The sequence below is a fragment of the Pelophylax lessonae genome (assembly GCF_965119305.1).
Source record: "Pelophylax lessonae genome assembly, chromosome: 1".
Taxonomy (NCBI): Eukaryota; Metazoa; Chordata; class Amphibia; order Anura; family Ranidae; genus Pelophylax; species Pelophylax lessonae.
The window spans coordinates 266,583,052-266,609,585 of record NC_138768.1 but is presented as its reverse complement, the minus strand read 5'-3'; the positions used below and the strand labels follow the sequence as shown (position 1 = coordinate 266,609,585).

The 26,534-nt window shown below is 43.6% G+C and overlaps 1 protein-coding gene across 1 annotated transcript; it reads right to left on the bottom strand.

Annotated features, from left to right (window-relative positions):
* Positions 1–464: 464 nt before the first annotated feature.
* SNAP29 (synaptosome associated protein 29) lies at positions 465–26,378 on the bottom strand. The gene is made up of 6 exons (XM_082243163.1): positions 26,283–26,378; positions 17,338–17,590; positions 15,280–15,473; positions 7,495–7,580; positions 914–1,006; positions 465–675 (listed from the first exon to the last, which is right to left on the bottom strand). Exons 2-6 carry the CDS (start codon positions 17,557–17,559, stop codon positions 515–517), a joined length of 756 nt encoding a protein of 251 aa, XP_082099289.1. The 5' UTR covers positions 17,560–17,590; positions 26,283–26,378; the 3' UTR covers positions 465–514.
* Positions 26,379–26,534: the final 156 nt, after the last annotated feature.

Here is a 26,534-nt window from a genome sequence, read left to right as displayed (position 1 = left end):
AGAGGGTCACTGTGCAAGTATGGAAGATCATCAAAGAGACTCCTGTATTTGTTTCACTAACAAGCAAATGTTGTCCTACCATTTAAAGTAAAATGTGTGTACACAGTAAAATACATAACACTTCTTTGCACTTCACATACTTTAAGCTGGATTAACACCACTTTAGTTGGTCTTCACGTCTGTTGAGTGGACATGCTGCGGTGGTGGTGAATAAAGGCTACTTAACACAAAGAAGTTTGGCTTTTCATTGCAATGGGGATGTGTTGATCAATGCGGCCCAAGGCATGTGGTGCGATTGGGTCCTCAAATAAATATATCATATACATGGAAAAGCCTCTCTTACATACTACATCATAAATGTTTATAGTATAACATATGTAGTCTCATTGGGGATATAGTTATGGGTTCTTTCCCCAGCTGAAAGCTATAAAAACAAGAGACATGGAAATCTGCTGTAAAAAAACTGTAAGGAGCTACATTTTAAATGATTTGGAGAGCATATGTTAAGATACTCTCAAAGTTCATCCCGAATGCGTTTATCTGTAGTCTTGATGTTCAAGTCCAGTTTATCTACTTTGCCTCCCAAACGATCAATTGTATCATCTTGTTCATCAATCTCAAACTGTAACCCCATGGCCAGATTTTTCAACCGGCCTAAACCTTGAGACATTTCATCTGGAAGAGAAATCAGATTAGATTACATAATATGCGGGTGTTTAACACCTTTCATTACTTCAGTCATTACTTGGGGAAGTGAGAAGACTGAACTGACACACAATTTCGCAAACATTTTGTTATAGTTTTTGGCTCAGTCCCAAATATTCCAGTATACAAGGTAATGGGTAATTTATTCTTGAATTGCTAATAACGTGTAAGGACAATACAGAATCATAGTGCAAAAGAATCAACTTACCTAAATTATCATCAACTTTCTTATGGTAGTTTTGAAGAAACTGATTTTTGTGTGTATATCCAGAACTTGCTGCACCCACATTACTGCTAGAATCTACAAGAAAAAGGAAAATGTACATTTATACTTAAAAAAATGTAATTACCCATTTAAAAAAAAAATAAAAAAAATAATTTTCCTTGAAAAATGAAGTTTAATGAATCAAATATAGGAAAGAAAGTTTTAAACTATCTTGTTTTCTGTAGATGTGCTGTACTAGGTCAGCAATGTGGTTGCTGATCATTGTTCAATGTCCATATACAGTACTGTGCAAGGCAGGTGTGAAGAAATGCTTAAAGTAAGATTGCTATATATATATATATATATATATATATATATATATATATATATATATATATATATATATTTTTTCATTTTCTGAAAATTATTTTTATTTAAGAAGTTGATATTGGTCATACAAAATTAGGACTGCTGTCTGCACAAAATGACAAGCAGCCCAGAACAATAAAAAAAGCAAACAAAACAAAAAGAAAACCAATTAAAAAAGGGCTGGCAAAAACAAAAAAAAACACAAAAATACATAGCTTGCCTGTCACCGACAAAGAACAACCCATGATTAAGGAGCTTATAGGGTACATAGACACCCCCCCACAATTCCAGAAACAACTATATGCAAGAGCATGCAGTTCGATTTTCATGTACATACAAATCAGGGGCCTATACTCCGCAGTGTACACTAATAAAGGCAATCAAATAACATACCGTTTTTAACCCAGTCTGAAACTGTGTGCAGAGATGCTGAATTGTTTATTTTTATCAATTTACAAAATGCAAAGTGAGCAATTTCTCTTCGTTTCATTTAAATTCTATTTTGGTAAATTATTAAAAGAAACTATTAACCACTTGCTGACTATTAACCACTTGCTGTTCCAGCTGCGCAGAATCACATATATATGCACGTGAGTTTGTATTTCCGGGCAGGGGCGTGCACCAGCCCACCCAGCTGTGCTGTCACTAGCTCCAGTGCATGCCGATCACTGGTTCCCAGCCAGGACCCTATAATCGGTTGAGCAAGTGACAGAAGTGAGCATTGTGTAAATAAACAATACAAAGCCCTCGGACAGTGGTGATGTGCCGGTTTTAGTTTCCCTGCAAAGCAGGGACTAAAAACTGGCACATTCCTTAGTCAAAGCACCATGCAGTAAACACTTTACACATAGTCAGGCACACATTTAACCCTTTGATTGAGCCAGATGTTAACCCCTTCCCAGCCAGTGTCATTAGTACAGTGTCAGTGTATATTATTAGCACTGATCACTGTAATATTAGGGTCACTGGTGATTTCAGCCAGTTCCTACAAAGTGTCAGACTACCCGCCGCACTATCATAGCCCCGCTACAAGTCGCTGATCACCGCCATTAAAAGTATAAAAAATAAATAAATTAATTAAAATTACAGTATACATCCTATAGTTTGTAGATACTATAAGTTTCAGTGCAAACCAATCAATATACACTTAGAGATTTTGTTTTTACCAAAGGCATGTAGCAGAATACATTTTGACCTAAATTTATGAAGACATTTTACATTAATTTTTTTAATGTATAGGTGTTATTACAGTAAAAAATTGTTTTTTTTTTTTTCCGTTTATAGTACAGCAAAAAAAAAACAAAAAAAAAAACAAAAAAAAAAAAAAAAAAACAGTGGTGATCTAATAGCACCAAAAGAAAGTGCTATTTGTGTGGAAAGAAATTATGCAAATTTCTTTTGAGTACAGTTTTGCATGACTGTGCAGTTACCAGTTAAGTTAGCACAGTGCAGAATAGCAAAAAATGGCCCAGTCATGAAGCGGGTAAAAATATTCTGGAGGGCAAGTGGGTAACGCATCTATTTCATGTTGTTCCAGCCACCGCAAAATGACTTCCCAGACGTGTGTGTGTGTGTGTGTGCGTGTGTGTCAGCACAGAAAGGCTATCGCTGACTGGTCCAGACAAATCTGGGTGTCCAGGGAAGCGGGAGACTTGTCCGATGTCAACAGGATTTCTCTCTGAAGAACTCTCTTACAAAACTACGAATATGGGACTGTCTTGAAGGCGGACACCATAAGACCCAGAGCCTGTATGCAAAACCGCTTGTGGGACAAGAGTAGTTTAACCAAGGTCTGAGGCTTTTAGGGGGTTGTCCGCCAGGAGAAACACTGTGGCCTACTTTGAGTTGAGCCTGAGGCCCAGACACTCCAGCCTCCTGGTTGGGGTTAGGGCAGACTCTTCTTTAGGTTCAGGACCAATCTGAAGTCCTGCAGGGAGCCCATCATGATCTCCACTATGTCCGTCAGTGTGGCCTGGGAGTCCGCCCACAGGAGCAGGCCACCCAGATAACCTGCCATGGGACACTTCTAGTTGACGACCCCTTACCCTGGAAACGGGTGGGGTCAAAACTTCATTCTAAAGAACTTGTCTGCAGGCTTGGTGGACTCGTGCATGCAGGAGCGCTTGGCACCATCTGCAGGGTCCTTGAAGGGCATGGAGGCCTCGTCAAAAATGGCTCATATGGGCAGTAGAGGAAGGCCAGGACCTCAGACATGGTTTAATAACCTTCTTGGCCTTTGTGAGGAAGGTACTCTTGCCTCCAGTGAGGCTAGAAACGAAGGGATGGTCAACCTGGAAGGAGAGATCCGCTAAGGCCTTTCTAGAACTTTGGTCAGCAGACCAGCATTTGATCCAAAGCACTCACTGAAGCACCACTGCCGAGACGTAGAGCTTGGAAAGGAGCAGAACAGCATTCAAGGACACATCACAAATATATTTCCGGCCCTAGATCAACTGGTCCGCCAGGTCCACATACATCAGACAAACTATTCTGCAGAACCTTGTCCCATTCAGTAAATGTCTGACACACCAGGGCCGTGAACAACACAGGTCACAACAGTAAAGAGCGGCCGATTGTGCCCAGCGTTCTGCAGGGTTCTTAAAGAAGGAAGACTCCTCAACCAGTATCATGGCTGCTTTATTCAACCTCAAATAGGGGGATCCATCACAGGAGGCAAGGCTTGCTTCTTCAGAAGGACCTCCTCAAAAAAAACGAAACATACTGCAAAGCACTTCGGAACCACAAAAGGAAGCTTCAGATTTTTCCAATCTTTGTAAATAACTTATCAAAGTATGCAGGGTAAGGAAAAAACCTTAACAGACCTAGCTGGCTTGTGCATACCAAAGGGGACAGAAGCGTTGTCGGCCACCCCAGCAGAGTCCTCAATTGCCTTTAGCACATAAGTAATCAGCTCAGTCACCAGCGCTTTCTCCAGTGTGATTACAGAGGGGAGGTATCTTCAGGAACCCTCCGCCTTCATAAAAGGATGAAGTGCACCCAAGACTCCATACAGCCCACCCATTCAGGTAAGTCATCGATTAATTTGGACACCCATGGGGTAAAAGATTTACCATCAAGGGATTGCTATCAGTGCTGACATGGATGGCAGCTGTGTGTGGATGTGGTCAGCGAGCCAGCTGTAGATGCCTCAGAAAGCGTATGCTTCTGTCCCAAACACTGCCCACCGCCACGTTGCTACAAAAAAAAAACAAAAAAAAAAACAAAAAAACACAAAAATGGTCGTCATGCACTTTCCCAGCCAGCGCTATCCCCGTTTTTCATTCCATAGTTTGCTGGAAAGGGTGTAGCAGTGTGCAGAGGGTCCACCCAGAATTTATTGTGTTAATTTGTGGTCACACCCCTTTAGCACATGATAGTTCAAATACATGAAAAGCTATTGGGATTTGAGCACAGGTATAGGTTTTCACGCATTCATGGAATAGCGACAAACTATAATAGTTAAAAATCTCCATAGGCAACGCTTTAAAGATTTTTAATGGTTACCAGTTTAGAGTTACAGAGAAGCGTCTTTTGCTAGAATTATTGCTCTAGCTCTAACGATCGCGGCTATACCTCACATGTGTAATTTAAACACGGTTTACATTTGCGCGATCACGCGGGGATGGGCGCTTTAAAACATTTTTTTCTTATTATTTATTTTTACACTGTCCCTTTAAAAAAATAATGAAAACAATCTGATCATTTTTATTGCTGTCACAAGGAATGTAAACATCCCTTGTGACAGCAATAGTCAGCGACAGGTACCCTTTATAGAGGGACCCAAAATCCCCAATCTGCACTTAAAAAATGCAGATGTACAAGTAAGCGATTTTGCGGGAAGTGGTTAAAGTTTATGTGCATATAAAGGCAGGCATCCCAATACTGGTAATACTTGGTAATATATAGTGTATATATTGCACATTCACATCAGTCCCTGCCCACAAGGAGCTTACAATCTAAGGTCCCCAACTCATTAGTGTTTTTGGTTTGTGGTGCCTGCTGATTTCTGTTTGTGAAATTCTTACCTCCTTGCTGCAGTGTTCTGCTCGATCTGTGACTCCATTTCACATGTGTTGCTTTGCTTCTCTGTTCACCTATGGGCGTAGGCTGCGCCACTGTGGCCTTCTATTCTTTTCCCCTTCTATTCTTTTTCCCTTCCATCACTTCCTGGGTCACCTCCCTGTTTTCTTCCCTATATACTGTATAAAAGGTGCTCAGTGCAGCGCTCCGTGTCTGAGTAACCTTACTGTTCTCTGAGTTCCCATTCGCTTCTTACTTGTGTATCCTGCACCCAACTAATCGTGTACTGACCCGGCTTTGTTTGCTGTCCGTCCTTACCTCAGCCTGTCTCCTGGATTTTCCATTGTCCCCTACTCTTTTGTACTCTGCACATGCGAGTGGTCTCCACATCCTCAGTGGGGTGTACCTGGGGGCCATGACCTAGTTCCAGCTTACTGCAAGTTCATCCCCACCTTTAGGGTCTCTGGTGAAGAATCAGGCTGGGGCTTAGATTCTGCGCTCTGGGGAATCCCAAGTGGGCGATCCACAAAAACTCATTTCCTCAGACGCTTGACAACACAGTTAAATTCTGCTTTAAGACACATCTAACACAAAGCAGGACACCAAAAACCCAATTAAAACAGCTCAAGCTATAGCAGGGGGTCAGTAACAAACAGTGAGACTTGGCTGAAACGAAAGATCGGGCGAATGTTGCAAGTACTTTTCACTTTTAACCATTTCCATACTGCCTGGCCATCATATGGTGTCTTTAGGTTTGAGTGGAGATATCTGAATGATGCCTGCAGCTACTGGCCTCATCCAGATACCTTTTTTGTCTGCCGGCAATTCCCTGCACAGTAAAAACAATCATAGTGGCTGTTCAGACGTCATGATGTCACACCCGGCCTCAGCAGATGTAAACACTGCCCTTTCTTCGGCTGGGAAGCCGAGATCGTTTTTATTTTTATTTTTTATCTCAGGCTTTCCAGCCTAGAGGTGAGATCTGGGGACTTATAGACCCCAAGCCTCACTGTAAAGAGCACCTGTCATGTCCTATTCCTATTACAAGGTTGTACATGTTTACATTCCTTGTAACCCAAATAGAAAGAGGGATTAAAAAAAAAAAAAAAAAAAAAAAAAAATTGAAAGCGTCCCCTCGTGCTCGCATGCAGAAACGAACGCATACATAGGTCACATCCGCATATTTAAATGAGGTTCAAACCACACGTGAGGTATCGCTGTGATTGTTAGAGCAAGAGCAATAATTCTAGCACAAGACCTCCTCAGTAACTCTAAACTGGTAACCTGTAAAAAATTCTAAAGCATCGCCTATGGAGATTTTTAGGTACCGAAGTTTGGCGTCATTCCACGTGTGTGCGCAATTTTAAAGCGTGACATGTTGGGTATCTATTTACTCAGTGTAACATCATCTTTCACATTATACAAAAAATTGGTCTAACTTAACTTTATATATTTTTTTTCCCCCTGAAAGTGTTTTTCTTTTTCCCCAAAAAAGTCACACTTGAAAAATTGCTGCGCAAATACCTTGTGACATAAAAATTGCAATGACCACCATTTTATTCCCTAGGGTCTCTGCTAAATGATTATATATATATATAAATAATATGTTTGGGGGTTCCAAGTAATTTTCTAGCAAAAAAATGATTTTTACATACAAGAGGAATGCCAGAATTGGCCCGGTATGGAAGCAGGTAATGCTATATATATATATATATATTAGTATTGCTATGGTCTGTTTTGTAATATCTTTTCTGTAAAGACTTGCAGTTTTATTCATTTCTTTTCACTAAAATGAGATTTTAAAAATGTTAAGTTGAATCTCTAAATGCTCTAAAGCAAAAAAGCAAACACTACAATATTTTAACCCGATTTTATTCCCGTGTGCCATGGCAGCAGGTGTCGAAGACATTTCTTAAAGTTTAGAATTGCTACAACAGATTCTGTAAATGGTGTACATTCCCTTTAAAAAGTGGTGGTGGCTACAGTTTGGTGTGTAAAGGGATAACTGAGTGATCATCACTGGGAAAAGTTGACTTTGCATAGTCTGCTGGTGATAAAATTGTTGTCCAGTGAGTTGGTGCGCAATTACCAAATTATGACAGCAACAATGGAATTTGAGACTGCCCCATCACATTCTAAGGTTTTTATACTGGACCAACAAATCACATTAGTCTTGTTTTTTTTTTTGGACATACCGAATGTGTCACGTTTCAGGAGGTTTGGATGAGTAGCTTGATATCGGTCCTCTTGCTCTTTGCTGCTTGCAATTGCTTCTTGTAATCTAGAAAACAAAATAAAAAAAACAATAAAAAACACATTCAGCTTTAAATACCCTGATGAAAACCTTTGCACAGTTTATCATGACCTGATCTACAATGGGGAAGGGGGCTCGAATGTATAAAACATGCAAAAATAAAAATACATTTCCCTGCGTTCATTGACTGACACAGTTCTCCATTATTCAGAACCACAGGTTTATGATGCCGCATACAGGAGTAGGAAACTAGGCAGAAAATAGATTTGGCTATGCCTACGGGCAGTTCTAGGTGGTATACACCCCCCTCTCTGCTATAGGTGTTCAGTTTAGTAACTAGCAGTGTCAGAAGTATTAAAACTCCATAGAGGGGTGGGTGATATGTTCGTCAAGGAACTCCGGGAAATGGATTTTATGGCAAGTACAAAAATCCCATTTTCACTTCCGTTTATTGACGGACACAGCTTTCCATTATTCAGAACCACAGGGACGTCCCCAAGAATTGCCAAACATTAGGAGTGAGACAACAAAAAATCCCAAGGCTAAACACAATAGCCAACCAGGTAAACATGGAGCTCAACAAAAAAACAACTAGAACCCAACCTAAACAATACACCCCCCAAAGAGGGAACAGACCCTCAAAACAGCAGCCTGCAAAACCTTGCAGCCAAAGGAAGCATCCGCAGATGCCAACACATCCATTTTGTAGGATTTAGTGAAAGTGGCCACCTTGCAAACCTGCGCCACTGACCCCTGATGACGGAAAGCTCAAGAAGCACCAAGTGCCTGAGTAGAGTGCGCCGTTACAGGGAAAAGGAACAAAGGGTGCACTCCATTGACTCACACCACGAAATGTACGCTTTCTATGTACGATGGTAGATCTTCCTAGGAGGTAGACTTCATAGCCTTCAGCAGTGTCGGAATCACAAACCCAGGCAAACCTCTATCCTTCAACACCTGGCTTTCAACAGCCAGGCCGTCAAAGCCAGCAACTGTAAAGCAGGATGGAAGATCGGCCCTTGGACAGTAGATCCTCCCTGAGAGGCAGTCTGTAAGGGACATTCGCGACCAGTCGCACCAGGTGGGACTGGCGACCGGCAAGACCAGTCCAAGTCACTAGAATGACCAGAATCCCATCGGCCTCGATCCTGCGCAAAAGCCGCGGCAGAAGCTTGAGAAGAGGAAAAGCGTAGGAGCAGACAATACTGGCCCCACAGGGCCACCAGAGCATCTGTGGCATCTGCCAGAGGATCCTGTGACCTTGCCACAAACCTTGGTACCTTTCTGTTGAGCTGGGACACCAACAAATCCACCTCGGGGTGCCCCACCGGAGACATATCTGATGAAACACATCCGGATGAAGGGACCACTCCCCCTGGTTCAACACCTGCAGATAGCCGCCTGTCAGTTTTCCACCCCTGGAATGTGTATGGCGGAGAGGCCTGGAACAAAGCGATCGGTGCACTGACGTGGCATAGTCCGACTGGATCCGTACCGGAAGCCCCTGGAGTCGATCCGTCAGGTGATCCAGGCACAGCCTGATCGCCTGAAGTTCCAAGATATTAATTGGTAGCCTGGACTCTTCCAGCGTCCAACAACCCTGAGCTGAGCTCAGTCCCAGGACACCTCCCCACCCAGACAGACTGGCATCTTTGGTGACCACTGTCTAATAAAAGGAGAGAAGCATTTGCCCTGCTGAAGAAGAGCGAAGTCACCAGACAAGAGACCCCGTGGTTTCCCAGCTCAGCCGAATCGGATTGTACAGAGACCTTGGACACGTCCAATTTTACCAGGATTTCCCTTTAAAGGGACCTCGTATTGAGCTGTGCAAAACTGAGCTATCTCGAAGGTAGACACCCTCAGGCCCAGCACCCGCATGTAAGTCCAGAGGGAGGACCACCTGCAGGACAGCAGTAGGTGAATCGCAGCATGCAACTTCTGGAGCTTGTCCAGAGGAAGGAGCACTCTGGCTATTGCTGAATCCAGAGTCAGACCCAGATAATCTAATTTTCTGGATGGAATCAGAGCAGACTTCTGGTAGTTTAGAAGCCAACTGAACTCTTTCAGGGTCTGTATAGTGATCCCCATGTCGTCCCATCAGGGCAGCAGAGGACTCTGCTCGCAAGAGAAGGTTGTCCAGGTAGCCCAGTACAGCAATCCCCCGCTGACATAGCGCCAACAAGGCCAACACTTTTGTGAAGATCCAAGGAGCGGAGGCGAGACCAAAGGGTAACACCACGTACCGATAATGCTCCTCAACCACAAAAAAAAAAACAAAGGAATCACTAGTGTCAGGCACATATTAGAATGTGCAGGTAAGCATCCTTGATGCCGATAGAGGCAAGAAAGTCCCCCTGATGAAAGGATGCCACCACTGTGTGAATGGATTCCATTTTGAACTTTATGTACCCGCATAAAGCAGTTCAGGGCCTTGTGGTCCAGGATCCGTCCCTCGTTTGGGACCGTGAGCAGGTTTGAATAAAAACCTTGAAACCGCTCCGATACCGGAACAATAAACACCCTGAAGCGACAGGTCTTGCACAGCCCCAAGATGAGCTTGCAATCAGTCCAGTGATAGCCGCACATTGAAAGGAAAGAACCTTTCAAGGGGGCAAGAACGAAACTCTGTCCTATAACTGGACAATATCACTTTGTGGACCCATTTGACATTTACCAAAAAGAGGTCCAGGGGCCCGGAAACCAGCAAAGACGTCCCCCCACCACAGGTATGGGTGAGGGTGCACCTTCATGCTGGAGGAGCCTTGCCTGTGGATCTACGGAATCCCGCTCTCCGCTTGTCAGACTAGGGCCGCTTAGAACCTCCTGAGTAGGACTTGAAAGGTTTTGAGCCCTTGTCAGACGCTGAGGGATGAAAAACTTCTTGTGAGCCGAGAAGAAAGGGCCACGTCTGCAAAGGTACTCTTCCCCCCGTGAGACTCCTAATGATGTCATCCAGGGTAGCCCCCAAACAGACGATTGCCTTGAAAGGGTAAATCAGTCAAAGCCTTTAAAAGTAGGGTCTGCAGACCAACACTTAAGCCACAATACACGCCTAAGCACCACTGCCAAAACAGATAGTTTAGAAATCAGGGGAGCCACGTCTAAAGAGGCATCACAGACAAACTGCAGCCCCTGGACCAACTGGTCCACCAACTCAGCAAATGCAGGGGGAACCTGCTCACCCTCTAGATCACCGCAAAAAAAGCCCACTCAGTATTTGCGACACCAGGGCAATGGTCAGGACTGGCCTAAGTGCGAACCAGCAATAGTAAACATATCGTGGGCCACAGACTCCACCTTCCTGTCAGCCGGATCTTTAAAAGCCGGAGATTCCTCGACTGGGATCATGGTTGCCTTGCTCAACCTGGAGACAGGGGGGGGTCCACCACTGGTGGAACAGTCCACTTCTTAATGAGAGACTCCTCAAAGGGGTACCTCACAGCAAAGTGTTTAGGAACCACAAAGAGGCGTTTTGAATGCTCCCAATCTTCATAGACAAATTTGTCAAAATAGGAGGGATAAGGGAACACTTCGCTGTGCGAAACAGCTTGTGGGTGCCAAAGGGGACCTGCACCTCTACCGCAGCTTCAGCTGCATCCTCCATTTGTAAGGTTTCCCAGCCCACTGATGCAATCAGTGGGTCAACTAGCGCCTTCTTGTGTGGAGCTACAGTTGTGGAAGAATCATCCTCACCATCTGATAAATCAGGGAGCATGGCAGCAGACCCTGCAGGGTGGGCTACGTACGTGGCGGATGAGTCAGATTCCGGATCTTAGGAAACAGATGAGGCAGGGGAAGGAGACGCTTTTTGCTAGCCCGCCACCCGCAAGCCATCTCTACCCGGCAAACCAAGGACTCCAAGACCACATGCAATTTAACCCTGTGGTTCTGAATAATGGAAAGCTGTGTCCGTCAATGAACGAAAGAGAAATCTTTGTTCCAAAAAAGGCATTTTGCATCCCTCCTTGTAGTCTCCAGTAACCTGTTTTTGTATCTGGCTCTGGCTGTACCTTCATCCAGTCCACACAGGTGTGTCCAAGTGTGTCAAGTATTTGTGGCTATTTAGGAGCTTGATCTGCGAGTTTCCCCTTCACCTGACCTGCCAAGCCTTCTGCTTTTGGGGTTCACCCTTCTGAAGTTGTGCAACAGCTGTATTGACTTGTGGCTACTGACCTCGCCCAAGAATCCAGCCCTAATACTGTGATACACGCTGTAGATATCACCCTGCTAAGGAATAGAGTAGGTGGTAATACCATGTTGTCTTTGTATAAAACAAATCACAGAGTCCTTTTTACTATTACTACTGTAGGATGGATGACAGTATAACCGCTTTTTTTTGTCAAAACTTAACTGAACAAGCCGAAATTAGAAGCGGATTGGCTGCACCCAATTTTTGCACTCTCCTGTTTTAGTAAATCAACCTCAATCTGTCACTCCTCATGATGCAATGCATGAAAAACCACCTAGCCGGATGGGCATATGGCTTTGGTAGCGGAATAGAGTGCAGCACATCTAGCAATACTCATGAAAGTTGGGGAATGCTTAGCTTTGTCCCTCATTAACCTCATTTCATTCTCTGCATGGTCTATGACCTTGGTGCCCAACAAGCTGCCTGAATGCCGCATGTGGCCTGCCATCACTTATATTATGGTCCACTGTGCTCCGAGTTTTTTAATTTGTTAACTCCTGGGCTACTGCTCCAAAGTGCAAGCTCAATAAAACAATATCCAAGCAAGTAGACCCTTGATACCCAACAAGTAGCCCACTAGCACTTATTGTGCAGCATGCTGTGCTACAGACCTCTAATCAGGTTTGGGAGCACAGTGGGCTGCATGCCAAGTGACAGGGGCTTTGGCAGGCTCGTGCTATGGAGCTCTACGCTGCAGCATTGTGCAGATGCGTTGGCTGCTACTCTAAAAGTGAGCTGGAGTGTAAATCAAAATAAAAAGCACTGCAAGACACACACCACACAGGTTATCATACAATGTGGTAATGCATGCTTAGGATAACAAAAAAACAGCACAACCCCATAGTGTTGCATTAAAACAAAATAAATTACCATGGGTTGAACATAGATTGCAATTCCAGTGGTTGGAAAGTGAGTGCCCTCTAGTCTTTTAGCTGTAGCTCCTAGTTTTAGCTATGTTTAGCACTGTGCGCTATCCTACGCAAAACTTTTAACACTGTTGGCACACATTATCAGTATTGTCATTTACCAATTTTTTTCCACAATTTTAAAACCACTGATCTTGGAAATCAGAAAAAAGGCAGTAAATTCCTGGTAATCATGCAAGTCCTTTTAAGGAAGGTTTTCCTGTTTCTAACTGACCATGCTAGGGACAGGAGCAAATCCATCTTAGCGTGGTCAGTTTGCAATATTTCCTCCTGCTTCTGAGCTACAGAACGTAGTGCTAATTGGAGACACATTACTGCAGCCACTGACACTGGCTGGAATTACAGCCCAACGATGCTTAAAATGCTTCCATGGAGTGAAACATTTCCTAGGAGCTAAGAGGTCAACAGAACCAAATTATCTAGGCCCGGTTCACATCTATGGTTTCCGGTGGCTGCGTTTGGTCGGGCACAGCAGCTCGTTCATTTGAATGGGCTGCGATACCTGCTGAAAAACGCAGGAAAAAAGTCCCTGTGCTTTTCCCAAAAACGTGGCTGCAGGGAAACTGCATATTGCAGCGCAGTTCCCAGTGCGTGGGGCTGCCAGTAGGATTAATGGTATCCCACACATCTAAGCAGCAGCACATTTTTCGCTATAGGTGTGGGAAAGCATGCGATTACACGCCTTCCTGCACCCGCTGAGATGTGAAGCTAGCCTTATTGAGTTTCAGTTCCTGGAGCTTAGAGAAAAAGGAACCAAATAAGTAACGTGATCACGAATACAAAAAAAAAAAAAAAATAAATAAAAAAAAGAAGTATTTACAGTTTTTCCTAAATTTATGCATAGTAGGCGAAGATTTAAGAAGAGGGTAAGGTCGGATATGATGATTTGGAAATATTATGACTTTACAATATACTTTAATCAAGTGCTAATTCCTAAATGTATAGTGAATTAAAATTCACTTTGCTGAAGTCAGACCAATACAAGAACAAATTTGATTGGCTGCTATAGGTAACTGCATTTGGAATAAATGTATCTACAGTGCAATGATAAACTTTCAGTTATGGCAGGATCATATTTTAAAAAGATAGGATTATTAGAAAGAGGTGTTCATTAGAAAGAGGTGTTCATTAAAGTATAACTAAAGGCAAAACAGTTTTTTGTTTTGGATAGAGTGGATAGGTATTAGAACACTTGTCATTTTTTATTGCTGTCTGTGCCCCCATTAACCGCTTCCGGCCCGCGCTATAGCCGAAGTACGGCTGCAGCGCGGACTCGAATTTCCGGGAGGCCGTCTTTAAACGGCCTCCCAGTAACAGGCTCCCCGCGCACTTCCGCGAGCGCGCATCGGGGAAAATCTGTGTTGGCCGTGTCCCTTGGACACAGCCAATCACAGATCGTGGTGAATGGCCAATCACAGCGGCCATTTACCACGTGATCGGACCGTGCAATGAGAGATGATCTCATATGTAAACATATGAGATCATCTCTCAATCGCCAGCTCTCTTCCTCACACGGAGACTGCAGTGTGAGGAAGAGGAGAGCTCGAACACCGGTAAGGGAACACAAAGGAATGTAATCAGGGCACTGATCACCAGTGCCCTGATTACAGAAGAGGGGAATAAAATGCCACAACTGCCCACAGTGCCCGCCATCAGTGCCCACAGTGCTGCCAGTCAGTGCCTGCTCATCTAGGCACTGATGGACACTGACTAGCAGCACTATGGGCACTGAGTGTGGGCACTGAGGGTGCTGCCCATCAGTGCTGATCAGTGCCACCCGTCAGTATCCATCAGTGTCACCCATCAGTGCCCAGCAGTGCCGCCTCTCAGTGCCCAGCAGTGCGGCATATTAGTACCTCCTCATCAGTGCCACCTCATCAGTGCTCATAAGTGCCACCTCATCAGTGCAGCCTATCAGTGCCGCCTCATCAGCGCACATCAGTGAAGGAGAAAAATGTATTTATTTTAAAAATTTACTCTCTGAAAATAAGAAAAACTTTTTTTTTTTCAAAATTTTCTGTCTTTTTTCTTTTTTTTTTTGTATGAAATAAAAAAGCCAGAGGTGATTAAATACCACCAAAAGAAAGCTCTATTTGTGTGAAAAAAATGATAAAAATTTCATATGGGTACAGTGTAGCATGACCGCGCAATTGTCAAAGCGTGACAGCACTGAAAGCTGAAAATTGGCCTGGGCAGGAAGGGGGTGAAAGTGCCCAGTAGGCAAGTGGTTAAGGAGATTCACCCTCTCTATTTGTCCTGTTTACCATTAGCATTGAAAGTAAAAGAAAATCCCAGATTTTGGGATGTCCCCAGAAAAGTAATAGAGGGGAAATCTTCCAATGGGTACACTAGTTCGGGTGACTTGGAAGTCCCAACAAAATTCCTATAATTTGCAGGGATTTCCTCTCACTTCCTGTTTGGTTATGGACAGGAAGTGAAGGTAAATCTCAAAAATGGGACACAGATAGCGAATAAAAAAAAATCTGAGGTTTATAACCCACCCTTGCTCTATTCAAAATGAAAAAAAAAAAAAAATAAAAAAAAAAAAAAGGTGGGCCTATTGTTCTACTTTAAACTACAAGCAAACTAGAAGAATGAAAAATTGATTTACTTGCTGCTAGCCTTGTAATCATATGCTCCATTTTGTGGGGGTGTCTCAGCAGGTTTGGCTCTGAAATAGTTAGTGAAACCACTGAAAATGCTTTTTATGCTGCCAATATGCCTCTGACTGATCTTCAAATCTTGTTCCATTTTATCCACCATTTTTTCTGTGCGTTTTAGGGCCTCTCCCTGACGCATTAGTTCCTGAAGATAGAAAGAAAAGAAAAAAAAATAAGAATATGTAAACCAAAATCACCATGATTTCATATATACATATACATATATCATAACACTGGGCTCAAAATTTCAAGTCCTGAGCTACTAGCCAGGCCTTAAGAGTAACTTTACAATTATTAAATTACAAAAATAAATAGTAACAACAACTTTATTAATGCCCATCAGTGCCGCCCCATTCATGCAGCCTCATGGGAGCAGATTCTCCTACCAGTGATCGGCCAGAAAACTGTGGGGAAGGAAGAGGACAGGCAGCCAGATCACACAGAGGGGGGGGGGGGGGGGGGGAAATCTCCTCCTGTGACACAGCTTGGATCTGAAACGCCAGCCGCTCTCAAACAAAGTCCTGCCTCCTGGACCAGCTCCTATGATAGTCGTCACACTTCAATTTCCCAGGATTGAACCAATGTGCTGTCTACCATAGGAGCTGGTCCAGGAGGCGGGACTTTGACAGTGGAGGTCCCCCTCACTGTATCATCCAGCTGCCTCTCCTCCTCTATTCCTCCCCCTTGCACACAGCTTCCTGGCCAATCCCTGGGAGGAGAATCAGCACCCATTCAACCCTGCCTTCCAACGGTGCCCGCTCCCGCGCTCGCCCTCAGCTTATTTCCATTCACCAAGCAGGAGAGTGGAAATTTTGAGGGCTGTTTAAAATGTTAGCAAGTTAAATATTTTTAAAATTTGTAGTTTTCATTCTACCACAAAGGGTGCAACACTCAGACCCTGCCTTCCAACTGTGCTCCTGCTTTGCCCCCCATAAAACCCAGGCTTCTGATAGATACTACAAGCAGCTATTTCAACATACATTAGACATCTACAGCCCATTGTTATCACCATTAGGAAACCTGGCCATTCACCAATCCCCTCTTCCCAACAGGACTGTAAAATTAAAAATAAAAATAAATGGCATAAAAAAAAAAAAAAAACAATAAAGATGAAAACCAATGGAAGGCTGACAGACGCTGTGGCTGTATGCATGTAGGTGCACATCCTGAATGCAAACTGGGCTACTAATACATTACTATATCCCTTGGATCCGCTGTTACATGCGTACATCCATTGTGTTGGTCATTGATTTGTAAAGGTTACTGGCCACGGCTGTATGCAAAGATCTGTGGCTCCAGGCTTGTGGGCACTGAAATGCACTAGTTCTTGATGTTGCACGGCGCTTTGCAGCCATGTGAATGAGGCTTAAAACCACTCCCGTTCCCCACACACACATAACCGAAGTGCCCCAACACATAAAGGGCTCGTTCACATCTGTGGGCACGTTGTGGTGCACATAACCTGTGTGTGCTGTTCACAAGTACTGCAGTGCATTGTTAGAATGCCTAGCAGTGCTTGATTTCTTTTTAAAAAGGACATCTATTCAACTATATATAAGGCAGCGCATTGAAGCCTTTGCATTGTAATGTGCTGCATTGCAATAAAATGTATACCGGAATTATTGCTCACACGTGGCATTATGGATTGGGCTTTTTCCACAACACATTGGTAGCATAAGTCTCAGATTTACAGTTTTGCAGACCTGTAATTTTCAGTTTTGCAAAAATAAATGATTTAAAAATAATTGTTATTTATTAACTCAATACAGTTTTAGCTTTTAGATTTAAGAGGAATTTTGTAAGTTGTGTTGTGTTTGTGAATGGCAATAATGATTTTAGTGTATTTTTAATCGAAAATATTGCTTTTGATAAACCTTTGCACAATTATCCAGGGACCTACATAACCAGTAGCACTAGAAGATTTTGAACTTTAATTCCCTTTAACTACCCCCCCCCCATGTTTCATTAGAAAACTGCAATATTGTGTCAGCGAACCCCAATGATCTCACCTCAGCAGTTTCCGTCCCAACCTTCTCCGATTCATACATAAGGGATAGTGACCTATTACTACTGTCCACTGTGTTCTGTGCTCTATACATCACTTCTTGCTGCAAAGATCTTTGTCTGTCTGATTCTTCCCTTCTTCTCCGCTCTGCGGGGTCTTCATTCCAGCTCATAGGCTTTAAATCTTCATCTTCGTCTTCGTCAAATGGGTTATAGGTCTTAGACATGATGATGAATCTGAGTCTTCAGTCTTTTAAGCTACAGGATGACATAATAGGTCATATTTTTTTTTCTTTTTTTTTTTTTACTGCAACTCTCAAAAAGGTGTCCATTCAAAACGACCATACAATAAAGACAATGACTTATCTCTAATAACTGCTCTCTTGTCCACAAGTTTGAAAGGGTGAAATTAGAATAAAATAATTGGATTAACAATTACCAAGAGGAATGATCTTGTCTTTTAATGTGGTATGCCATAGATGGGCAGAGCTCCTAATAATGTGGATGATCAGTAAGAGCTCTGACTGCTCTCCTTGAAACAAAGTACCACTGGCACTGAATGCAATGTTAACAACAAACATACCCAATGCATATGTAGCTTGAAACTATAGTAAAGTAATCCTCACTTCCTGAGTGCACCCCTTCTGGTAAAATACTTGGTTTACAGTGTTAGTGACCATTACTGTGCAGTCTTGCCCAGTGCCACACACAGACATATGCAAAAAAAAAAACGGCCCAGCCAGATCCCGTACTACTGCAAGATGAGCACCATGGCCCCAATAATTAATATGGATGAGGTGAATTCCACTAAAGAGCTCATCCATTTAAATAAACAGGACAGTGGCACAGGTATGTAATAGGAAAAGACCTTGGCCAGAACGTTTTCCTGTGTGGTGCTGGGAAGAAGTCTGCAGTTAAAGGACAAGTTCACCTTTGGGAATATGTTACATATTCCACCTGACTTTAGGGTGGAACATGATGTAACATATTCCCAGTGCTGCAGCCGCCGCCTGCTGTTACTCCCTTCCTGTGGCAGAAGTACAGGAAGAAGTTCTATGTACTAACTGCCACAGTGTGAAAAACATACATATATAGAATATAATATACACATAGCTCAAAAAAAAATTAAAGGAAGACTTTTTAATCAGAGTATAGAATAAAGTCAATTAAACTCCTGGGACATTGATCTGGTCATTTAGGTAGCAGAGGGGGTTGTTAATCAGTTGCAGCTGCCTTGGTGTTAATGAAATTTAGAACAGGGGTGCTAGATGGGCAACAATATGAGACGACCTCCAAAGCAAAATGTTTTTTTTTCAGTTTGGGAGAAAGGTTTTACAAAAAAAAAAAAAAAAAACACGGATCATTGTTAGCACCCCTGTCAGTATTACAGGTTTTGTCTCAAGCCTCTAATGGCTCGTTTCCACTGAGCTTTCAGGTACGGTTCGGTTCGGTACGCTATTTATGACGTTTCCATTATGAATGGTACCCTAATTCCGAACCATACCGTACCACTTTTTGGTACCCTTTCGTTGGGGTACCAAACACATTAGTACCGTACCAACAGGGTGGAGCTACACTCTGCAGAACTTTGACTGGTTGACAGAGAATCGTCTATCACAGCTTTCTTGCTACACCACGCCTATCATGAAAGGGTACTATTGGCAGTGGAAACGCAATGTGTACTGTTCCGAACCGTACCGTACTGAACCAAACCGTACCGTACCACTCAGTGGAAATGAGGCATAATGGCTCGTTTTCACTGAGCTTTCTGGTACGGTTCGGTACGGTACGCTATTTATGCCGTTTCCATTATGAATGGTACCCTAATTCCGAACCATACCGTACCACTTTTTGGTACCCTTTCGTTGGGGTACCAAACACATTAGTACCGTACCAACAGGGTGGAGCTACACTATGCAGAACTTTGACTGGTTGACAGAGAATCGTCTATCACAGCTTTCTTGCTACACCACGCCTATCATGAAAGGGTACTATTGGCAGTGGAAACGCAATGTGTACCGTTCCGAACCGTACCGAACTGAACCAAACCGTACCACTCAGTGGAAACGAGGCATTACTGCTACATCTGGAGGACACCTGTTCTGTTAAAAAACAACAAATTACTAGGTAAAAGGTGAACATAGGAAAAAAAAAAGCAGAAAAAAGAAAACAAATGCAGCCACTACATGTAAGAATTGGTAAGCTGCAATAGAATATGTGTGTTGGGCTTAATACCACTTTAAAGTGGAACTAGACCCATCAATTTAGCATTTTCCCAAAACAGTTACATTCAAGGCATTCCGTGAATGAGAACTGTCGCAATAGCTTACTTTCTCAACAGAACAGTCAAGTTGTCAAAAGGCTGGGGTGATAACTGATCACACGTCCAGCACCATGGCAACTGAAAAATCAAACAGAGGTTAAGATGGCAGCTTCATCGACTGTAAAGTATAGGAGAGATTAGTTCTGCTTGATTGTACTGATCACATGCAGTAGGAGGATAGAGATGATTGGGTTACTGGACAGATGCGCACAATAAGGGGAGGTGAAAGGGTTAACACACAGGTCACTTTGAGACAGCATAGAGATAGCATACTGTATGTAGGAAAGGAGTGGATATGAAAGGGTTAAAAAAAAAAAAAAAAAAAAAAAAAAAAAAAGATCTCTATCACTGAAACAGAACAAATGATTCCGCAGCTGCTGATCCATGCATTCTTTCCCTATTCATAAGTAATCAATTTCTCTCCTTTCCATGTAAGTGGAAGAAGAGGGATCAACACTGTTAACAATACCATGTGATTACTGTGATGACCAACCCTTTCAGTGGGGGTGCCACTGCAAAGGTAGTTTTTTTTTTTTACTTGTACCCAGAGTTGGACTTTAACCACTTAAGCCCCGGAAGATTTTACCCCCTTCCTGACCAGGGCCTATTTTGCGATTCGGCACTGCGTGACTAACGGACAATTGCACGGTCGTGCGACGCTATACCCAAACGAATTTGGCGTCCTTTTTTTCCCACAAACAGCTTTCTTTTGGTGGTATTTGATCACCTGTGCGATTTTTTGATCATGCGCTATAAACAAAAAAAGAGCGTAAATTTTGCAAAAATAACAATATTTTTCACATTTATATGAAATTCCCCCCCCCACCCCCAAAAAAAAAAAAAAAAAAAAAAAAAAAATGTAAAAATCAAAATTTTTTAACATTTTCGGGCAATTTGTTTTATGCTACCTATGTTTGGAAAAAAAAAAAAAAAAAATCGCAAAAAGCGTATTTTGATTGGTTTGCGCAAAAGTTATCGTGTTTACTGACAAAGGAAAAGATTTTTGTCATTTTTTTTTTTTTTTACGCGTAATGGCGGCGATCTGCGTTTTTTTTTGCGGTACTGCAACATTGCGGCGGACAGATCGGTCCCTTGACTGACATTTTTGACACTTTTGGGGTTACCAGTGACATGTATAGCACTGATTACTGTAGAAATATGCACTGTTACTGTAAAATGACACTGGCAGTGAAGGGGTTAACTTTTTTTAGAGGGAGGGGCTATGTGTGTCCCTAGGGGCGTGATTCTAACTGTGATTGGCTGTGGCTTGAGATGTATGAACAGTGATCAACGGTTCTACATAGTAGAACCGTATGATCACCATTCATACACCGGGGAGAATGACAGGCGGCTTGTTTACACTAGCCGCCTGCCTTTCTCCCTCTCCACCGACGATCGCGAGTGGGGGGTCCGTGACCACTCGGGAGCACGCAAGTGGTTAAAGTAGAATTCCAGGTTTATTATTACTTTAGTTTGTTGGGGCCAAGCTGAGTGGTTATTGCACCAGATAGACATTGTTAGTGCATCTTTTTTGTTTCAATAAACTCATATTGGCTTTTATGGTGAGCAGGTCTCTTCTCCTTTTATGAAGGATCAATATGTTAAATGCTTGGCTGCTGACAAATGTGGAAAGCCTGTTCCTGCAGCCAGGAGAGAGGACAGAAATCAACAACTTTAGCTGAGCCCAACGGTCTCACATAGGTCCCTTTCACTGTGTGACTTGTCCTGCGACCTGGGACTGTAAAGTCGCATGACAAGTCATACTCCATGATTTTCAATGAGTACCATTCATATCTGTGTGACTTCACGTCGCAACGACTTCAAAGTAGTCCCTGCACTACTTTGGTCCGATTTTGATGCGTTTTGAGGTCCATAGACCTCAAACATTACACAGGCATTGCTTTAAGCCCACTCAAAGTCGCAGCAAAAAAAGTTCCCTTCCTGGGAACTTTGCAGGGACCTCATACGGAACTGCCTCAAAAGGTAGACACCATCAGGTCCAGCACCTGCATGCAAGTCCGGAGGGATGACCATCTGCTGGACAGCAGGAGAAGAAGAATTGCAGCCTGCAATGTCTGGAATTTGTCCAGAGGAAGGAGCACTCTGGCTAAGGCCCATTCCAGAGTCAGACCCAGATAGTTCAGCTTTGTGGACGGTACCAGAGCAGACTTTTAAAAATTCAGAATCCAGCCGAACTCCCTCAGAGTTCGTTCGGTGATGTCCAGGTTTTCCACCAGAGCAGTAGGGGACTCGGCTCGCAGAAGGAGGTCGTCCAAGTAGCCCAGTACCGCAATCCCTCATTGGCTTAACAACGCTAGCACTGGGTCTAACACTTTTGTGAAGGCCCGAGGAGCAGAGGCGAGACCAAAGGGTAACATCACAAACTGATAAAGCTCCTCTCCTGCGGCAAAGCAGAGGAAGCGCTGGTGCCGCCACATATTGGAATGTGAATGTAAGCATCCTTGATGTCGATAGAGGCAAGAAAATCCCCCTGATGCAGGGATGCCACCACCGTGCGAATGGACTCCATCCTGAACTTTTGCACCCACACAAAGCAGTTCAGCGCCTTGAGCTCCAGGATTGGACACACCTTGCCTTCCTTCCTGGGAGCTGTAAACAGGTTTGAGTAAAAACCCTGAAAACGTTCCATAGTTGGAAGCGGGACAATCACCCCTTGAAGCAACCTGTCTTGTACAGACCCAATCAGACCATGTTAACGGTCTGGGGACAGGCGCAAGTTGGAAGGAAAGAACTTTGCCGGGGGGACAAGAGTGAAACCCGATCTTGTAACCGGACCGAACTACTTTGTGGACCCACTTGTCTTGTGCCAGGGAAGTCCAAGGGTCCGCAAACCAACGAAGATGTCTCCCCACCCCCGATACGGGTGGGCAGTATAACCAAATGGTTATGAAGATCAGGAGCTATGTCCTTCAATGACTAAAAGAGAAAATAAAAAATTGCAGAGATGATCAAATACCACCAAAAGAAAGCTCTATTTGTGGGAAAAAAAAGGTCAACAATGTTATTTGGGTACAACGTCGCACGACTGCGCAATTGTAAGTTAAAGCAACACAGTGCCGTATAGCGAAAAATGGCCTGGTCAAACCTTCTGGAGCTGAAGTGATTAAAAAGTCACACCTGCCTTGAGCATTCCTGTGTGTTTGGACGGGAGGGGGGGGGGGGACACATGGAAAAGCGCATGCGTGCGTTGTGGCGATGACCTTTAAAGTGGTTTTAAACCTCAGAGATTAAATATGAACAAAGCATATTTCTCTATAGTTTGCACTTGTCTCAATCCAGTGCACTAAGTGTAATTTCTGTCTGTTGCCTTGTTACTCTACTATCTGCATGAATCAATTCTTGCAAGTTTTCCTGACACTAAGAAAAAAAAAGGTGACCGGGGACGAAAGCTCCAGCACAAAGCCTGTGATTGACAGCCTCAGCTCTGTTCCTGTGTGCTGTATGAAGGGGGTGTGTCCGTTCCCTCCAATCAGCATTCAGAGCTCTCCTCACTGAGCTCTGCAGAGTGTAATTTTACCTTTTCATCCCTTTTTTTGTTAAAGCTCAGACAAGTTGTATAAATTCAGCACTTTGAACGGATGTAGAGAAAAGAAGTCTGCAGATAGACAGCTACAACTTATGTAGGGGGATTTGTTTAATCTCTGAGGCCAGTCATTTCACTGGGTATATGTGAGGGTTTACAACCACTTTAAGGGCTTTTAAAGCATCGCCTATGGACAATTTACCAAAAAATTGTTGCTGTGCAAAACTGAGGCTTAACCCTTTGGCGCCGGCACTTTAAAATGATTATGAAGTCTTGTTTTTTTTTTTTAAAAACATGTTACACTTAGCTGCTCTGTGAAGTTGGTTTTGCACAGAGCAGCCCAGATCCTCCTCTTCTCAGGTCCCTGATCTGTGCTTCTGGCCCCTCCCTCCTGTTGAGTGCCCCACAGCTCACTGTGTCCCCTCTCTCCTGATTGGCTGACTGACTTTGATTGACAGCAGCGGGAGCCAAATCCACCAGGCTGCTGTCTTAGCCAATGAGGAGGGGAGTCCCGGCCAGCTGAGAAACTCCTGAAAATCGCTGGATAAAGACAGGCTTAGGTATTAGAAGGGCTGCTGCACACAGAAGGTTTTTTTTTTTTTTTTTATCTTCATGCATAGAATGCATGAAAATAGAAAAAAAAAAAAAAGAAAAACTTCCACCTTTACAAATCCTTTAAGGCATTGTGAATTCCGGGAGGTGGGTGAGCTTGTGACCGCTGTGATTGGCTGTCACTTGATTGGAAATCTCCCACTCTTGGCACAGCTCTACCAGCGCTAGTGCTTGCAAATATGCGGCTGCTCGGTGCCAAGGCCTGGGCCCGCTGAGAGGCTGCATATTTGCGTGCGCCCGGCACCTAGGGGTTAACATTGGGTATCCATTTACTCAATGCAACTTAAAGCGGAGTTTCGGGCACGAAAACTTTTTTTCAATAAACATACCCCCGGGACAGTCAAGGCTAGTACATTCCACAATGGCTAGCCTCTGATCTGTCCCGGTTCGCACTTACCTGCAAGAAGAAATACTCACAAATTTCTTCTCCAGCGTTGCCATCTCTGTTGTGGGCAGCTGAAGCCGGCGCGATCCTCTTCTGCGTCCTCTTCCGTGTCTTCTTCTCCCAGAATGCGCCTGCACCGGCCCCTCTCGTCACTTCCGGTGCGGCGCCGCATTCCTCCACAGCTTCTGGGCATGCCCAGAAGCTGTTTAGCAGGGAATGCGGCGTCGCCCCGGAAGTGACAAACGGGGGCGGTGCCGTCGCATTGATTCCTGGGAGCGATGACGTTCAGCTCCCAGGAATCATTGCAAGCCAGGAAGTGACGGCGGAGCCGCGGCACAGAGGGAGGAAGTGAAGAATAGGTGAGTATTTTCTATCTACAATTACAAGGTGAGTAAAAAAAAATAAAAATATACCTAACTATCCAATTCCTTTTCAGGTGAAGGAGACCAAGCGGATGGGCACAAAAAAAAAAAAAAAAAAGGTCGATTTTGTGCCCGGAACTCCGCTGTAACCTTTCATATTTTAAAAATAAATTAGGAAATATATTGTGTTTGTATGCACTAAAACTAACTTTCAGGAATTGTTACTAAAAACATGGTTCTGATAACATGCGATAATTGCACACGTTTATCAAAGACTAAAACTGCCAACATTTTATTCTCCAGGGTCTCCACTTTCAGAAACGATATATAATGTGTGAAAGGGGGTTCACTAATGGTAATAAACAGCACATACTCAGACTGGTCTGAGGTGGTGAGCGGGGTCCCCCAAGGCTCAGTCCTGGGACCAACCTTGTTCAATTTATTCATAAACAGCATTGAGGACGGGATCAGTAGTTCGTTATCAGTTTTTGCAGATGACACAAAATTGGGCAGGGCAATAACTACACAGCATGAAGCAGATATCCTACAGGATGACCTGGACAAAATAACGGAGTGGGCAACGACTTGGCAAATGAGGTTTAACATGGAGAAGTGTAAGGTTTTGCACTTGGGGACTGGAAACATAAAAGCACAATACACGTTAGGAGGGGAACCCTTGGGGGAATCAAAAATGGAGAAAGATCTGGGAGTTTTGGTTGAGGATAGATTAGGAAATAGCATGCAATGTCAAGCGGCAGCTGCCAAAGCCGGCAGAATATTAGCATGCATAAAGAAATGGATGTATTCCAGAGATAAGACTATAATCCTTCCACTTTATAAAACTCTGGTCCGACCGCATCTGGAGTATTCTGTCCAGTTCTGGTCGCCAGTCCTCAGGAGAGATGTGTTGGAGCTGGAGAAAGTCCAGAGAAGGGCAACTAAACTAATTAGGGGATTGGAGGACCTTAATTATGAAGAGCGTCTGCAATCGCTTGATTTATTCTCCCTGGAGAAGAGACGCCTGAGAGGGGACATGATAGCAATTTATAAATATCTCAATGGTGATCTCAGCATAGAAAAAAAGCTATTCAGTCAAAGGGATTGCATGAGGACTCGGGAGCATACAATGCGATTAGAGGAGAAGCGTTTTAACCTCAGGCAACGTGGGGAGTTCTTTACTGTTAGGGCTACAAGATTGTGGAATTCTCTACCACAAGAGGTGGTTTCTGCGGGAAGTATGGTGGCTTTCAAAAGACTCTTAGACTTACATCTCAAGGATCAGAACATTCAGGGGTATGTGAGATGATTACAGACACACACACCTACACAGGTTGAACTGGATGGACTATTGTCGTTATTCAACCTCACCTACTATGTAACTAATCGTCAGGCCTAAAAGGGCATTTTGATGAGTGTACAAAACAATAGAAAAGAAAATGAAAGCATTCCAGAGACTCAGTTAGGATTGGATTCGTGGATATTATAATAATAGAATGCCATGTAATCTCTCCAAGTGTCAGCCTAGGGGGGAGTCAGAGGTGTTGCTGTGTGAAGTGGCTGTCCTCCTTTATAATGCATGTAGAACATTGCATAGCAGAGCCATGGACATTCTTACCTTCCACTAGCTACGGGCCCTGTTATTGAAGCCTGTAACAGCCAGCCCTCTGCCATATTGTCAGTGAGCACAAATAAACAGGAACTAACCCATTACACGACATTCTTACCGATAAATTTCGCCGGAGACCCCTGTTGTCCCAATGTCCCTTCCCTTCTAGTCACACGGCTTCTAGAAACCACCTCCCTTCCTCTGCTCAGCTGACCCTAGTACCCAGATGTCACTACTTCCGCCCAAACTCTGACGCTAACTTTTTTTTTGTACACACTTCCGCCCTCCCGCTAGACTAAACCATTCAATAATAGCAGGGGCAGTGCTGAGTAACAGTATTTTCCCCTGTATACTAATCCGGTGCATTGTA